General features: G+C 37.7%; 1 protein-coding gene across 2 annotated transcripts in view; it reads left to right on the forward strand.

Annotated features, from left to right (window-relative positions):
- UBR1 (ubiquitin protein ligase E3 component n-recognin 1) overlaps window positions 1-17009 on the forward strand; it is a 138863-nt gene that overhangs the window by 17750 nt on the left and 104104 nt on the right. For both annotated transcript variants that reach the window (XM_045059456.1, XR_006599290.1), the window contains exons 2-3: window positions 2454-2710; window positions 5615-5693. In XM_045059456.1, the coding sequence (XP_044915391.1) occupies window positions 2454-2710; window positions 5615-5693 (336 nt within the window). The remainder of the gene's footprint in view (window positions 1-2453; window positions 2711-5614; window positions 5694-17009) is intronic.

Raw genomic sequence — 17009 nt, forward strand, 5'->3', positions numbered from 1 at the left:
TACTATGAATGCTATTTTTCAAAATTTCATTTTCAAATTGTTGGTAGTATATAGAAGTACAGTTGGTGGGTTTTTTTTTGTTTTTTGTTTTGTTTTTAGTAGGCTCCTCTCCCAGTGTGGAGCCCAACACAGTGCTTGAACTCATGACCCTAAGACAGTGTGCTTCTTCCCTTTCAATCATCATTCCATTTGTTTCTTTTTCTTGCCTTACTGCACTAGCTAAGACCGTCAGAACAGTATTGAATAGGAGAGAACAAAGGAGAGAATGTCCTTGCCTATTTATCTTTGGGAGAAAGTGTTCAGTGTATTATTGCAGATATTTTCTCTCAATCTGTGGCTTTCCTTTTTGTTTTATAAACTATGTACTTTAAAATTCACTTTTAAATTTTACATAAATAACTTTTTATTGTACAGTTCTGTGAGTTTTGACATTTGCCAACATTTGTGTAACCATCACCATAAGACAGGTATAGAACAATCCCATCGCACTCAAAAATTCTGTCATTTCTACTTTGTAGTATAAACCCCTGGCAAACCACTGTGCTGTCCTCCATCTTGGTAGTAGTTTCGCCTTTTCCACAATGTCATGTAAATGGAGTGATATATAGGGCGCCTGGATGGCTCAGTCAGTTGAGCGTCTGACTCTTGATTTCAGCTCAGGTCATGATCCCAGGGTTGTGGGATTGAGGCCTATGTTGGGCTCCACATTGAGCATGGAGGTGGCTTAAGATTTTCTCTCTCTCTCCCTTTGTCCCTTTCTCCTACTTGTACTCTCTCTAAAATATAAATAAATAAATAAATAAATAAATAAATAAATAAATAAATAAATAAATAGGATTTTGAAGTACATAGCCTTTAGAAATTTTTAAATTAGTTTTTAGAATATAGCTTAAGTGTGTACAAATATGTATAAAATGTGTAAAATATGTATAAATGCCAGTTTTTACATAATTATAAGACAAACATGAGATACTAATAAAGCCAGAAAACCAGCCCATTTCAAATGAGCAACATTCATTTAACTAGAAGGATGTTAACTGCAACTAAATTGTCAGTATTGGGTTGATAGTAGAGAGCTGTGCACTCAACTTTTTGTTTCCCTTGCCTCTGTTCATTTAAGCTTGCTATTACTGAGTGGCATTAAAAACTGATTGGGCTGGGCTGGTTGGATGGTTTAGGGTAATCATACCTCATATTTAAGCCCAAATTGCCAGCAAGTAATCACCGAATGTCTTTTTTAACGGAATTTATTGGTGCTTGGAAAGCTATCTTGTTTGATTGAAGATAAGAATGAGATGATGGTGTTATTGAAACCTGTATATAGTGTCTGTGAAACCCACTTATTACAGGAATCAGGAATTTGGCACAGAGATGAGAGCTCTGCTCAGTTCACACAGATGCTCTATGAACATGGCCCTAACTGCTAAGAGGCAATCAGTGCATAGCCTTTTGAACTTTACTGGTTTTATAAGAATATATTTTGATGTTGCATTTATTGATAACTTATTCCTTTTATTCCTGAGCAGTATTCATTCCATGGCTTGGCCATACCACAGTTTGTTTATAATTCACCAGATGAAGGACAATTGGGTTATTTCTGGGTTTTGGCAACTTAAAACTCTCGTAACATCCATGTATAAGTTTTTGTATGAACATAAGTTTTCAATTCTTAGGTAGATAGCTAGAAGTTTGATTGCTGTGTTTTAAGGTAAGTGCATGTTTAACTATAAAACTGCCAAACTTTCATAAAGTGGTTATACCAGTTTCAGTTCCTACTAGCATTTTCCTTTTCTGCATTCTTGTTTATACCTGGTATTGTCAGTTTTTTATATTCTCTTTTACCTAAACCCAAATAAGTTGTGTAGGGGTTTCTCATTGTCATTTTAATTTACATTTCCCTAATGATGTTGAGCATGTTTTCATGTACAAATGAACATGGCACATAAGCCATCTGTAGTAGTTTCTTTTGAAGAGCAGAAGGGTTTAAGTTTACTTTTGAGGAGTGTAATTAATCCATTTCCTTTTATGTTTAGTGCTTTTGGCGTTCTAAAAACTCTTTTCTACTCATTCATTTTGATCTCTCAGTAAATGTTACAATTCCTTACAACATTTAAACTAAGAATGTGGGGAATGCTTTGTCTGTACAGCCCCTGACTAGTATTAGAATTATCTTCAGAGATCAGGAGTTGCCCAGTCCAGAAGGGAAGGGTAATTCTCATCCACTGCAGCTGCTCTTTTTTTTTTTTTTTTCCCCTAGATATATGTGGTATGTGAGCAGCTACTTAATTTCCAAGGCTATTTTTTTAATCCACTTTCCTTTTGTATTGGTAAGGGATAAAATAAGAATATATTGTAAATCAGCCTCTCTGAAATTTCAGAATTGTGCTATTATTTGTACCCCTACATCTTTAAGAAGAAACTTGTAACCAAGTGTAATTTTTGTTTTCTTTCAGTGGTGGGATCAGCAAGTTGACTTTTATACTACTTTTTTGCACCATTTGGCACAGTTGGTGCCAGAAATTTATTCTGCTGAAATGGACCCAGACTTGGAAAAGCAGGAGGAGAGTATACAAATGTCTATATTTACTCCACTGGAATGGTACTTATTTGGAGAAGATCCGGATATTTGCTTAGAGAAATTGAAGCACAGTGGAGCATTTCAACTCTGTGGGAAGGTTTTCAAAAGTGGAGAGACAACGTACTCTTGTAGGTAAGAATTAGAAATTTATAGGATTAGTTAAATTCAGTCTTGGTATTTTGTACTTATGATGTATTTTTAAAAATTTATTACTGGGGCGCCTGGGTAGCTCAGTCAGTTGAGCGTCCGACTTCAGCTCAGGTCATGATCTCACGGTCTGTGAGTTTGAGCCCCGCGTCGGGCTCTGTGCTGACAGCTTGGAGCCTGGAGCCTGCTTCGGATTCTGTGTCTCCCTCTCTCTCTGACCCTTCCCCGCTCATGCTCTGTCTCTCTCTGTCTCAAAAATAAATAAACATTAAAAAAAAATTAAAAAAAAATTATTACTATTTATAGTATACTTAATCCTACTTAATTAACTTCCTTTTATTATGCACTTATAGGTCGGTTTTTGCTTGTACAGCTTGTTTCTGAACGTATGAGTTAAATAGTTGTCTCACTTTCCTGTTCTCTAAAAGTATATAATGGATAGATTTTTGTCTTGTTTTTAATGTAGTCCACATACTCTTAATATGAAACCCTGGGGCCAGTGTATTTCTGAATTCTGAACTCTTCTCCAGCAGAGTTAGGGCAGGATCCTATCATCAAACATAGCATTTCTGTAAGAAATCTATGAATATTCACAACAAATTGGTATAGTCTTCACATCATTTCACGTCATTTTTTCCTACCAAGTGAGATTTGGTATCAGGGGATTGTGGACCTATAGCAACAGTTGGAATTAAGTTGAGTAGAAAAGGCCAGTGGTAGGGAAACTGAAAGCAGCCTTAGGGTTTTTGCCCTTTGTGAGAGCAGTTGCCTTACAAATCATGGTAGCACAGGGGCGCCTGGGTGGCTCAGTCAGTTAAGCGTCCAACTTCAGCTCAGGTCATGATCTCATGGTCCATGAGTTCGAGCCCCGCGTCGGGCTCTGTGCTGACAGCTCAGAGCCTGGAGCCTGCTTCGGATTCTGTGTCTCCCTCTCTCTGACCCTCCCCTGTTCATGCTCTGTCTCTCACTGTCTCAAAAATAAATAAACGTTAAAAAAAAAAAAACTTAAAAAAAAAAAAAAAAACAAATCATGGTAGCACAGAGAACGGTTTTACTCCCTGCTCCTGCCTGAAGCTTTCATCTTTTAGATCTTAGTTGCACTTTAGTTTTAGTGAGTTTTTTCCCTTTACTAGAGGTAGTTTAGGTTAGGAGTGAATTTTTAGACTTCATAAATTCAGAGAATTGGCTTTTACTTCCTGTAATTCTAGGTTTTACTGGTTTATGTGTAGTTAATAGTTGTTTAGAACATAGTATCATTACCCTATTCTTTTCTTAGGAAAAAAGTCAGCTTTTATATTTTGTGTACTGTTTTGCTACATAGGTAGTAAGGTTTATCTTCTTACATAAATTTTAGCTGAAGCCTAGTCTGTTTCAGCTAAAGCACAGTAGACATTTGTAGATCTCATTTCTCCAAAAGTGTCATGGAAACATTTTTAATTGTCACAACTGGGGAAATGGTAACGGCATCTAGTGGGTAGAGGCCAAGATTGACACTTAAGCATCCTGCAGTGTGCAGGACAGTCTCCTCTATTCCCAGCAAATAATTATCCAGTTCAGAATGTCAGTACTGCTGAGGTTGAGAAAATTTGCTCTAAATTGGACAGTAGATAATGTATGCTTTCGAGAGTATTATTAGGCTATCTTTATTTCCTATTAGCCTTTAAAATCATTTTTAAAACAGGGGTGCCTGGGTGGCTCAGTTGGTTAAGCATCTGACTGAAGCTCAGGTCATGATCTCGTGGTTCATGAGTTCAAGCCCTGCATAGGCTCTGTGCTGAGAGATTCTGTGTCTCCCTCTTTCTCTGCCCCTCACCTGCTCATGCTCTGTCTCTTTCTCAAAAATAAACATTAAATATATATATATATAAGTATATATATATATAAGTATATATATATATATATAATTTTTAAAACTTTCCAATTCCAAAATCAGTATTTTAAAAAAGTATATATATATATATATATATATATAAAGTATATATATATAATTTTTAAAACTAAATCAGTATTTTAAAAATTAATTTTCCACTTTTCACCAATTTATGTTGCTTCTAATGTTTCCCTGAAAAATGTTAAATAAGATTTATGTGCATTTTAGGAGTTACTAGGGAAGAGATTAAGAGAGATTGAATTTTTTTTTCATTCATTCAGTAAATATTAATTGAATACCTACCATGTGCCTGGCACTATTCTGGGTGCTTAGCACATATCATTCATAAACACAGTCATAAACATTCCTGCCCTTAGGCTGCTTCTATTCCATTTTTTTTCTTCTTTTTTTAAAAAAATTTTTAATGTTTATTTTTGAGAGAGAGAGAGTGCTAATGGGGAAGGGACACATGGAGAGGGAGACACAGAATCCTTAGCAGGCTTCAGGCATTGAGCTGTCAGCACAGAGCCTGACGCGGGGCTTGAATTCAAAGACCCCAGGATTATGACCTGAGCCGAAGTTGGATGCTTAACCGACAGAGCCATCCAGGCACCCCAGGCTGCTTGCATTCTAATGAATTGTGTCTTTATTCAAGCCTCATTTACCAGTGAACAATCAGTGTTTGTAAAAATATGTTTTTAAATGCAGTAGGGTAAGATGATGACAGATAATGGGAAAAAAAGCTTATCATTTTTCACAAAACTAATCTTGAATTGCAACTTAACAGTCTAAAACCAGCTAAAAGCTCAAAATAATGAGGTTGATTTAAGAGGCAAAAACCAAACATCCAAACTTACATATTCAAATATGGCTCAAGTTATTTGGAATTCAGTTTTTGAGACATTTTCATATTCAGTTCGTGTACCACACGGGAAACTCATTCACATTATATTATAGTCATATCTTAAGCATCATTGACGTCTTCTGAATTTTGGAATCTAATTCTCAATCTTTTTCAGGGACTGTGCAATTGACCCAACATGTGTACTCTGTATGGACTGCTTCCAGAATAGTGTTCATAAAAATCATCGTTACAAGGTATGAAAATAGATCCATAAAATCTCTAGATTAGCAGGAACCTGGTGGCCATCTGGTCCAAATACCTGACCAGTACTTGAATTCCTGCTATAATAGTTCTGATAACTGAACCTTTAGCTTTGGTTAAATATCACATAATATCACCTCAAGATGCAGCCCTTTGTAATTTTTTGTGAGATAGGTCATTTTTATACAAATGATTGTATAAACCATATGAACCCCTTAAACAACTGTGAAGCAAACACCTGCGTAACCACTGCTTAGGTCAAGAATAAGGTGTTGCCAGCTCTCAAAGGCCTCCCATTTGTCCCTTCTCTCTCCCCTTGTGATAACCTTTCTTCTTTCTTCTCTCTTGTGTGATAATCTTATTTCTCTTTTAATTTATCACCAAATCACACTGAATAATTTTGTTTTTGAACTTTATATAGATGGAGTCATGCTGTATCTTTTTCTTATTGAATAACTTCTTTCACCCAGTGTTATGTGTATAGCTGTAGTTTGTCCACTGACCTTTATGGTGTTCAATAATCCATGTTGTCCTTACTCATTGTACTGTATATGGATATGTAGATTGTTTCCAGTTTGGGGCTATCATGAGCAATTTTGCTATGAACATTCCTATTTGTGTATTTTGTACACATGTACAGTAGTTTCTCTAAGATATATATCTGGAATAGAATGCTGAATTCTAGGGTATATGAATCTTCTTTAGTTGTAATAAATAGTGTCACATTGTTATCCAAAGTAGTCATACCAATTTATGGGTTCTCCAGCAGTATGTGAGAGTTCCCATTGCTGCACATACTTGCAAGATTTGGTGTTGTCACTCATTTTAATTTTAGCCAATCTAGTGGGTTTATAATAGTATCAAATAGTGGTCTTAATTTTCATAATCACTAACGAGGTTGAGGACTTTTTCCTTTCCTGTTACATCATTAGACAGCTTTGTTATTCTGAGCTGAAATGTATTTCTCAAATAAATGTATTGGTTGTATATTCTGGGCTTAGACAGATGTTGTTGATGTTATTGATGTTTTTCTTTAACATCCTGTTAAACATGCCTAAAGTCTTGTGTAAGTGTATATAATATCTCAAAGTTAGGTCTGTGCCCTCCATAGAATTCAAAGTGCTGTTCAGGTAATTAGACTGGCCTCAACATTACTACTTCTATTTCAGGAAGTGATGGGCCATAGGCATAGATTATGGGTATTATTGTACACAAAAAAAAATGGATTGAGGAACCTATGATATAGTATGATTAAAATGTTTTCCCAAGATTGTAAAGCTAATCACTGATGACATTTTTAAAGTTAAGCATTGGTTAAATTCTTTTTTTTTCTTAATTAAAAAAAAATGTTTATTTTTGAGAGAGAGACAGAACACACGAGCAGGAGAGGAGCAGCAAGAGAGGGAGACACAGAATCTCAAGCAGGCTCAAGGCTCCGAGTGGTCAGCACAGAGCCCAATGCGGGGCTCGAACCCATGAACCATGAGATCATGACCTGAGCCAATGTTAGACGTTTAACCGACTGAGCCTCCCAGGCACCCCAAGCTTTGGTTATATTCTGTATTTCCTAGTCAGCTTCATTAATTATAGTATTTCTTATGTTGGAGAACCAAAGAAAGAATGCCAGTAGTAGAGACAGGAGGAAGTTGTTAATTTCTTCCCATTTTTACTGTAGGAGACTAATGGGGAGAGATAGTAAAGGCTCAAGACCAAAGTTTTCCAGTTCCTCAGATTTAAAGACTTCTAAGCCTATGCTTTCTAAGCTTTGGGAGTTTGTGGGTCAGTACAATTTCCAAAAACACTGGATATGACATAGAGTTTTCAAATTTTTCTTTGGCCAAGTAAGTTCAATTTTAATTTTAAAAAAGACACATGAACAGCAACCAAATATACCTACCATCTTATATCACTTTATAAAGGAAAAGATACTTTAATTCCAAGAAAGTAGGATAATCCCATTATAAAGACTAGTTCTTTAAACTGCATACATGTAGGGGCACCTGGGTGGCTCAGTTGGCTGAGTGTCTGACTCTTGCTTTTGGCTTGGGTCTTGACCCCATGGTCATGGGATTGGGCCCATGTTGGGCTCTGTCTGTGCTAACAGCATTGACCTTACTTGGGATTCTCTCTCTCCCCCTCTGACCATCTCCCCTGCTTGTGCCACTCTCTCTCTCTCTAAAAATAAAAATTAAAACAAAAAAACAAAAGGCTGCGTACATGTAGCTCTGTGAAAGAGCTCACTACGGTTTTTCCTGTACTGGTTTTTCTGTGGACTGACAAAAACCTATTTGTTAAATTTTGGGAACCTTTCACTAAGCTACCTTCAAGTTTTTAAAGCTAACCAGTTTATATTGCTACTGCAAAGCACTCTTTTATGGAGTATACTTAGGTTTACTATCTTGAGGTCTTTCAGAACTCTTCTTACAGAGGGTGCTTACATGGCTTACTCATGAATCTTTGGGTCATCAGAAGGATGGGCTATTTTGTAACTAATATAAGATTATGTCTGTAAGCTTTAAAGAATATTGCCCATCAAAAGTGAGTGTGAAGAGAAGAGAACACTTTTGATGAGAGAATAAGTTGGTGAGATTTTTAAAGAAAAGCAAGGGAATGACTAATAAACATAATTCAGGCGAGTAGTAACCTCCAGGGCAGGTAAGAGGATGGGACTCTGGATTATTATACACAGGCAGCTTCAACAGTAGTAATACTTTTTTGGGTTGGGTGCTGGGTTCATGGGTATTCATCTCATTGTTATATTTTGTAACTTACCTATACACTGTGTATACTTTTTTGTATAATAAAACACTTCATAAAAGAAAAAAAATGAAGCCATTAAAAAAAAAGATCAGAAGAAATAAGAAAGGATATGTGTTGCTTCAGAGAAGAGGAAGAAGAGTAATGACAGGACAGACTGAAGATTGAACACTGTGAAGACAGGACCAAGAAAAACCTTTAGTGGTAGAATAGCCCCAAACAACCTGAAAACAAGAAAATAACAAAGTTGAAATTTGAGCTATTTGTTCTACTGTGTGTAATGTGACCCTTCATGATTTCTAGGTTCTCTGCAGTTTACCTCTTCAGAAAACCTACAGTAAATAAATAAGATCTTAGGATGTAATATATAACATGGTAACTATAATTGATAACACCATATTTTTTAGTTGAAATTTGCTAAAAGAGTAGCGTTTAAATGTGCACACACAAAAAAAGTGTGTATAAAAAGAGAGAACATACTGCATTACTGGTTTTTAAAAACACCTAAAAGCTAATCTCTGCATTTTCTCCTCAAAATAAAAAAGCACCCACTGTTAAAGATTATCTAAAATCTTTTTTCTTCTCTTTTTCTTCCTTCCTTCCTTCCTTCCTTCCTTCCTTCCTTCCTTCCTTCCTTCCTTCCTTTTTCTTTCTTTTCCTTTCCTTTCTTTTCTTTTCTTTTCTTTTCTTTTCTTTTCTTTTCTTTTCTTTTCTTTTCTTTTCTTTTCTTTTCTTTTTTTTTCTTTTCCTCTTCTCTTCTCTTCTCTTCTCTCCTCTCCTCTCCTCTCCTCTCCTCCCCTCCCCTCCCCTCCTCTCCCCTCCCCTCCCCTCCCCTCCCCTCCCCTCCCCTCCCCTCCTCTCCTCTCCTCTCCTCTCCTCTTTTGTGAGCCAGGGAGGGGCAGAAAGAATCCAAAGCAGTCTGGGTGCTGTCAGCACAGAGCCTAAGATGGGGCTCAATATTGCCCCATGATACCATGACCTGCACAGAAATCAAGAGTCAGATGCTCAACCAACTGAGCACCCCTAAAGATTATTATTATTATTTTTTAGCCTTCCAAGGGTTAATAGTGATCTGATTTTTGTGACTTGCTCAGTTTTTAATATTTTCAGTATTAATTCACTTCCAAATTGGCACCAATTGTCTAAATCTCCTCCAAGATGTTCTTTTTTTTTTTAAATATGTATTTATTTTTGAGAAAGAGAGTGTGAGTGGGGGAGGGGCAGAGAGAGGGAGACACAGAATCCAAAGCAGGCTTCAAGCTCTGAGCTGTCAGCCAGAGCCCAATGCAGGGCTCGAACCCACGAACCGTGAGATCATGACCTGAGCCGAAGTCGGACGCTCAACCGACTGAGCCACCCAGGCACCCCAGGATTATTTTTAGCATAGATAAATGTTTCCTTTATCTAAAATGAGGAAAGTGAGTTACAAAAAACAATATATAGGCATACCTCATTTTATTGCATTTCACCTAATTATGCTTTGCAGACTGTGTTTTTTACAATTGAAGGTTTGTGGCAACCCTGAGTCAAATAAGTCTATTGGTACCATTTTTCCAACAGCATTTCCTCGCTCTGTGTCTCTGTGTCACATTTTGGTAATTCTTGCAGTATTTCAGACTTTTTCACTATTATTATACTTGTTATGGTGATCAGTGATATTTGGTGTTGTAATTGTTTGGCGCTGTCACGAACTGCACCCATGTAAAATGGCAAACTTAACTGATACAGGTGTGTGTGTTCTGACTGCGCCATTCACTGGCCATTTCTCCATCTCCCTCACTCTACTCAGGCCTACCTATTCCCTGAGATTCAAATGTATTGAAATCATGCCAGTTAATAACCCTGCAATGACCTCTAAGTGTTCAAGTGAAAGGAATAATCACATGTTTCTCATGTTAAATCAAAAGCTAGAAATGATTAAGCTTAGTTGGGAAGGTATGTTGAAAGCTGAGTTGGGCTGAAAGCCAATTTGCTAAGTGTGCTAGTTTGCTAAGTTATGAAGGCAAAGGAAGAGGTTTTATTTTTTTATTTTTTTATTTTTGTTAACCTTTTTATTTATTTTTGAGACAGAGACTGAGCCTGAGCAGTAGAGGGGCAGAAAGAGAGGGAGACACAGAATCCGAAGCATGCTCCAGGCTCTGAGCTGTCAGCGCACAGCCCAACCCGGGGCTCGAACTCATGGACTGGGAGATCATGACCTGAGCTGAAGTCGGACACTTAACCGACTGAGCCATCCAGGCGCCCCCCCCCGCTTTTTTTTTAATGTTTATTTATTTTGTGAGAGAGAGACAGGGTGAGCGGAGAAGAGGGTAAGGGAGAGAGAAAGGGAAACACAGAATCTGAAGTAGGTTCCAGGCTCTGAGCTGTCAGCACCGAGCTTGATGTGGGGCTCAAACTCAGATCTCAAGATTATGACCTGAGCCAAAATCAGGCGCTTAACCCACTGAGGCATCCAGGTGCCCCGAGAAAGTCAAACAGCCTTATTGCTGTTATGGAGAAAATCTGAGTGTTCTGGATAGAAGATCAAATCAGCCACAGCATTCCCTTAAGCCAAAGCTTAATCCAATCCAGAGCAAGGCCCTAACTCTCTTCAGTTCTGTAAAGGATAATATAAAGTGCAAGGTGAAGCAGCAAGTGCTAATGTAGAAGCTGCAGCACATTATCCAGAAGATCTAGCTAAGATCATTAATGAAGGTGGCTACACTCAACAACAGATTTGCAATGTAGACAGAATAGTCTTGTATTGGAAGAAGATGCCATCTAGAACTTTCATAGCTAGAAAGAAGTCAATGCCTGGCTTTAAGACTTCAAAGGACATACTGACTTTCTTGTTAGGGGCTAATGCAACTGATGTCTTAAAGTTGAACCCAGTGCTCATTTACATTTTTTAAAATTTTGTTTATTTATTTTAAGTAATCTCTACATGCAACATGGGGCTCAAACTCATGACCCCAAGATCAAGAGTCACATGCTCTTCTGATGGAGCCAGCCAGGCACCCCTACACTTCTGAAAATCCTAGAGCCCTTAAGAATTACACTAAATCTAGTTTGCCTATGCTCTATAAATGGAACAACAAAGCCTGGATGACAGTATATCTGTTTACAACATGGTTTACTGAATATGTTAAGCCAACTGCTGAGACCTACTGCTCAGAAAAAGATTCTTTTCAAAATATGACTGCTCATTGACAATGCACCTGGGTAATGAAGAGCTCTGATGGAGATGTACAATGAGATGAATGTTGTTTCATGCCTGCTAACACAACATCCATTCTGCAGCCCATAGATCAAGGAGTCATTTCGACTTGCAAGTCTTACTATTTAAGAAATATTATAGTTCTAAAGCTATTGTTGTTATAGATGGTAATTCCTCTAATGGATCTGGGAAAAGTACATTGAAAAGTTTATGGAAAGGATTCATCACTTTAGATGCCATTAAGAACATTCATGATTTCATGCGAAGAGCAAGAAACATGAACAGGAATTTGGAAAAAGTTGATTCCAACCATCATGGATGACTTTGAGCATTTCAGGACTTTGGTGGAGGAAGTTAACTGCAAATGTGGAAATAACAAGAGAGCTAGTCTGTGAAGTGGAGGCTGAAGATGTGACTGAATTGCTGCAGTCTCATGATCAAACTGTAATTAATGGATGAGGAGTTGATTTTTTTTTTTTTTAATTTTTTTTTTCAACGTTTATTTATTTTTGGGACAGAGAGAGACAGAGCATGAACGGGGGAGGGGCAGAGAGAGAGGGAGACACAGAATCGGAAACAGGCTCCAGGCTCTGAGCCATCAGCCCAGAGCCTGACGTGGGGCTCGAACTCCCGGACCGCGAGATCGTGACCTGGCTGAAGTCGGACGCTTAACCGACTGCGCCACCCAGGCGCCCCAGTTGATTTTTGGTAAATGAGCAGAGAAAGTGGTTTCTTGAGATGGAATCTATTCTTGGTAAAGATTGTTGAAATGATGACAAAATATCCCATAAACTTAGTTGATAACTTAGTAGCAGGGTTTGAGAGGATTGACTTCAATTTTGAAAGAAGTTCTAGTGTCGATAAAACATCAAACAGCATTGCGTGGAACAGAGGAATTGTTCATGAAAGAAATAGTCTATCAGTGTGGCGTACTTCATTGTCTTATTTTTTTTTTTTTAATTTTTTTTTTCAACGTTTTTTATTTATTTTTGGGACAGAGAGAGACAGAGCATGAATGGGGGAGGGGCAGAGAGAGAGGGAGACACAGAATCAGAAGCAGGCTCCAGGCCCCGAGCCATCAGCCCAGAGCCTGATGCTGGGCTCGAACTCACGGACCATGAGATCATGACCTGGCTGAAGTGGGACGCTTAACCGACTGCGCCACCCAGGCGCCCCATTGTCTTATTTTAAGAACGTGACACAGCCACTGCTTCTTCAGCAAACACCACCCTGATTAGTCAGCAGCCATCAACATCAGGGTAAGACCCTCCACCTGCAAAAAGATTACAGTTCACTGAAAGGTTAGATGATGGTTAGCATTTTTAACAATAAAGTATTTTTAAATTAAGGTATGTATATTGTATTTTAGACATAATGACACTTAAAAACTTAGACAATAGACTACAGTGTAGTATAAAGTTTATTTATTTTGAGAGAGAGAGCATGTGTTTGAGCAGGAGAGGGACAGAAAGAGGGAAAGGGAGAGAGAGGGAACCCCAAGCAGGCTCCACACTGTCGGTGCGCATGAAGCCTGATGCAGGGCTTGAACTCACGAACCATGAGATCGTGATGTGTGCCGAAATCAATAGTTGGGTGCTCAACCAACTGAGACACCCAAGAGCCCCTCTCATGGTATACTTTTATATGGAAAAAGCAAAATATGTTAAATTATGCATTCGATTTTTGGTGTTTCTTTTAAAACATATTGTGTATATAATATTTAACCATAATTTATTTGAACTATTTATCTATTATTGGGGGAATGTAATTAGGATTCAGTTTCTTTTTTTAATGATAAGCATTGCATTGTTGCTATAAACATCTTTATGTGTGAATCACTTTTCTATATGTCGGATTATTTTCTTAGGATAAGTTCTCAGAAGTGGAATTATTGGATTAAAAAGTAAAGACATTTCAGAAAATAAAAAAAAAAAAAAACAAGCCACAGACTAGACGCAAGTCTTTGCAATACACGTATGTGATAAAGGAGTGGTATCCAAAACATACAAAGTACTCTTAAATAATAAGGTGGACAGCACATTTAAAAAACGGGCAAAAGATCTGAAACAAACTTTACCAAGAAAATATATAAATGGCCAATGAGTACATGAAAAATGCTCACCATCATATGTTATTAAATTAAAACAAAAATGAAGTACCACTTCACACATATTAGAATGGCCCAAATCCAGCATCAAATGCTGATGAGTATGGGAGCAACAGAAACTCTTATTCATTGCTAGGGAAAATGCAGAATAGTACTTTGGAAGACAGTTTGGCAGTTTCTTATAGAAGAATACTGGGGTGCCTGGGTGACTCAGTTGGTTGAGCATCCAGCTCTTGATTTCATCTGGGTCATTGTATCCTGGTTCATGGGATCAAGCCTCGTGTAGGGCTGCCAGTAGGCTGTGTGCTGGTAGCACAGAACCTGCTTGTGATTCTCTCTCTCTCTCTCTCTCTCTCTCTCTCTCTCTCTGCTCCTGCCTTGATCTCACATGTGTGCTTTCTCTCTCTCAAAATAGATAAAAAAAAAAAAAAAAAAAAAAAAAAAAAAGGAGCACTTGGGTGGCTCAGTCAGTTAAGCATCCAACTCTCGATTTCAGCTCAGGTCACGATCTCACAGTTTATGAGTTCACGTCCCACATTGGGCTCTGTGCTGACCTCACAGAGCCTGCCTCGGATTCTCTGTCTCCCTCTCTCTGCCCCTCACTCACTTGGTCTCTCCCAAAAATAAATAAACATTAAAAAATAATAAAAATAAATAAACATACTGTAACCATACAATCCAGGAGTTGTGTTCCTTGATATTTACCCAAATAAACTGAAAACTTATGTCCATACAAAAAAGTGCACAAGAATGATTATAGAAGCTTTATTCATATTTGCCAAAATTTGGAAGCATCCAAGATGTCCATAATAGATGAATGGATAAACCAACTTTGGTATACCAATACAATGGAATATCCTTCAGTGATAAAAAGAAATGAGCTACTAAAAGAGAGGGCAAGACCTTAAATGCATATTACAAAGTGAAAGAAGCCACTGTGCAAGGCTATGTACTGTGTGATTCCAGCTGTATCACATTCTGGGAAAGGCAACACTGTGGAGGCTGTAAAAAGATTAGCTGTTCCCAGGGCCTGGGAGATGATGGTGGAAGGGATGGAGGAATGAATAGGTGGAGCACAGAGGGGGTGTTCATTCTGTGTGATACCGTAGTGGTATATACATGTCATTATTAATTTGTTAGAACCAAAGAAGTGTACAACACAGAGAACGCTAATGTGAATTATGGACTCTAGTTAATAATAATGTATCAAAAAATAATGTGTCAACTTTGACTTCTCAGTTGCAACAAATGTACCACTCTAAGGCAAGCTGTCAATAGTAGGGGAAACTGTGTGGTCAGGGGAGAAGGAATATATGGGAACTCGGTATTTATTGCTTAATGTTTCTTTAAACGTACAACTGTTGTAAAAAACAAAAAAGGTTCTTAGTATATTTTGCCTAATTGCTTCAGGAAAGAATTTTACTGAATGTGTTACAAGTAGTGGTACAGAAACCTTCAGAACCTGCAAAAACCTTTAATCCTTTAAACAGAAAATTTTCAAACTGAACCCAGCTTAAAAAAATGTTTTCCCAGTTTTATTGAACTGTATTTTTTTAAATTTAATGTTTCTCTTTGTTTATTTTGGAATGGTGGCTACTTAACTTTGCCATATTCCTGGATAATAGGAACAAGGTCTTTGTTTATTTTGCCACCATCCTTGCTGAAAGGACAGGGTCGTTGGTTTGATAAGTAGATTAAATTCTAAGAAGCAAAGATCACAGTAATGTGACTTTGATCGAATAAAACCAAAATAGTGGCTGAGTTCATCTAACTAGGGTCTTTTTGTATCTTGGAAGCTGATAACAAACTAGGCCAGCTTATAACCGGTATCATTTTATTGAACACATTCCAGAGTCAATTAGAATAAATGTGGAGAAGAAAACAAAGCCCACTACCTGTCTTCTTTTTCCGTGTCCCCTTCCTGTGTATGTCTCTATCTTCATTTGCTAAATTGCAATGATACATTTATGTACCCTTCATCCCCATCTGACCATAAGCTCTCCAGGACAAGGCCCAGGTCTCATGTACTTTGTACCTTTGTGTCTTTCGTAGTACCTGAGACATAAATGCTTTCAACAAATGTTTCTTGAAATGTTAGGATCCAAAGGACTAACACTAAGGATCCATAGACCTGATGTCTAACAATTAATTATAAAAATAAATGGGGGGGGGGCGCCTGGGTGGCTCAGTCATTTGAGCATCTGACTCTTGGTTTCAGTGCAGGTCATCTCACTATTCATGAGTTCGAGCCTTTACTTTTGACTTGTTCTTAACTCTGCAATTAAATTTGTAAAATGTTCACCTTCTATCCTTTTTCTAAAGTCTTCCTAGTCACCTCTTGGTCAGATAAAGCCCATCCTCTAGGGTTTGCTGAACTAAAGTTTGTGGGTTAAATCTGATTTGCTACCAGTTTTGTATGGCCTACAAGCTAAGTATGTTTTTATATCTCTAGATGGCTGGGAAAAAGATAAGAAAAATAATATTTTGTGATACATGAAAATTATGTGAAATTAAAAGTCCTATTTCATGGTACATAAAAATTATATGAAAATAAAATTCTGGTGCCCATAAATAAAGTTTTATTGGAACATAGCAGTGCTTATTTATTTATTTGTTGTCTATGGCACTTCTGCACTACAGCAGTAGAACTGAGTAATTCAGCAGAGACTGTATGACTTGCAAAGCCTAACATATTCACATATTCATGTCTGTTTCTTTATACATAAAGCTCCCGAACTCTCTTCAAGTAGATTCCTCAGGAAGGGTGCATATATACAGTATTCCCTAAGTGATGACATGTTCAAAATTCTATTTTTATAGCTTGGTTGGAGACAGTATCCTTGGTTTGCATTTTCTTTGCTTGAAAACAGAGCCTTGCTGTTGTCTTGTTTTACATGTTGCTATTGAGAAGCCTGTTACCAGTCTAGTTTTCTTGCTATTATGTTATTTCATCTTTTTGCCAGAAGGCCTCAGGACATTTATCTTTAAAGTCTAGCAATTTTAGGGGCGCCCAGGTGACTCAGTTGATTAATTGTCCAACTTCAGCTCAGGTCATGATTTTGCAGTTCGTGGGTTCAAGCCCCGTGTCGGGCTGTGTGCTGACAGCTCAGAGCCTGGAGCCTGCTTTGGATTCTGTGTGTGTGTGTCTCTCTCTCTCTCTCTGCCCCTCTCCCGCTCATGCCCTATCTCTCTCTCTCTCTCTCAAAAATAAACATTAAAAAATAAAAATAAATAAATTCTAACAATTTT

The sequence above is a fragment of the Felis catus genome, chromosome B3 (genome assembly GCF_018350175.1).
Source record: "Felis catus isolate Fca126 chromosome B3, F.catus_Fca126_mat1.0, whole genome shotgun sequence".
Taxonomy (NCBI): domain Eukaryota; kingdom Metazoa; phylum Chordata; class Mammalia; order Carnivora; family Felidae; genus Felis; species Felis catus.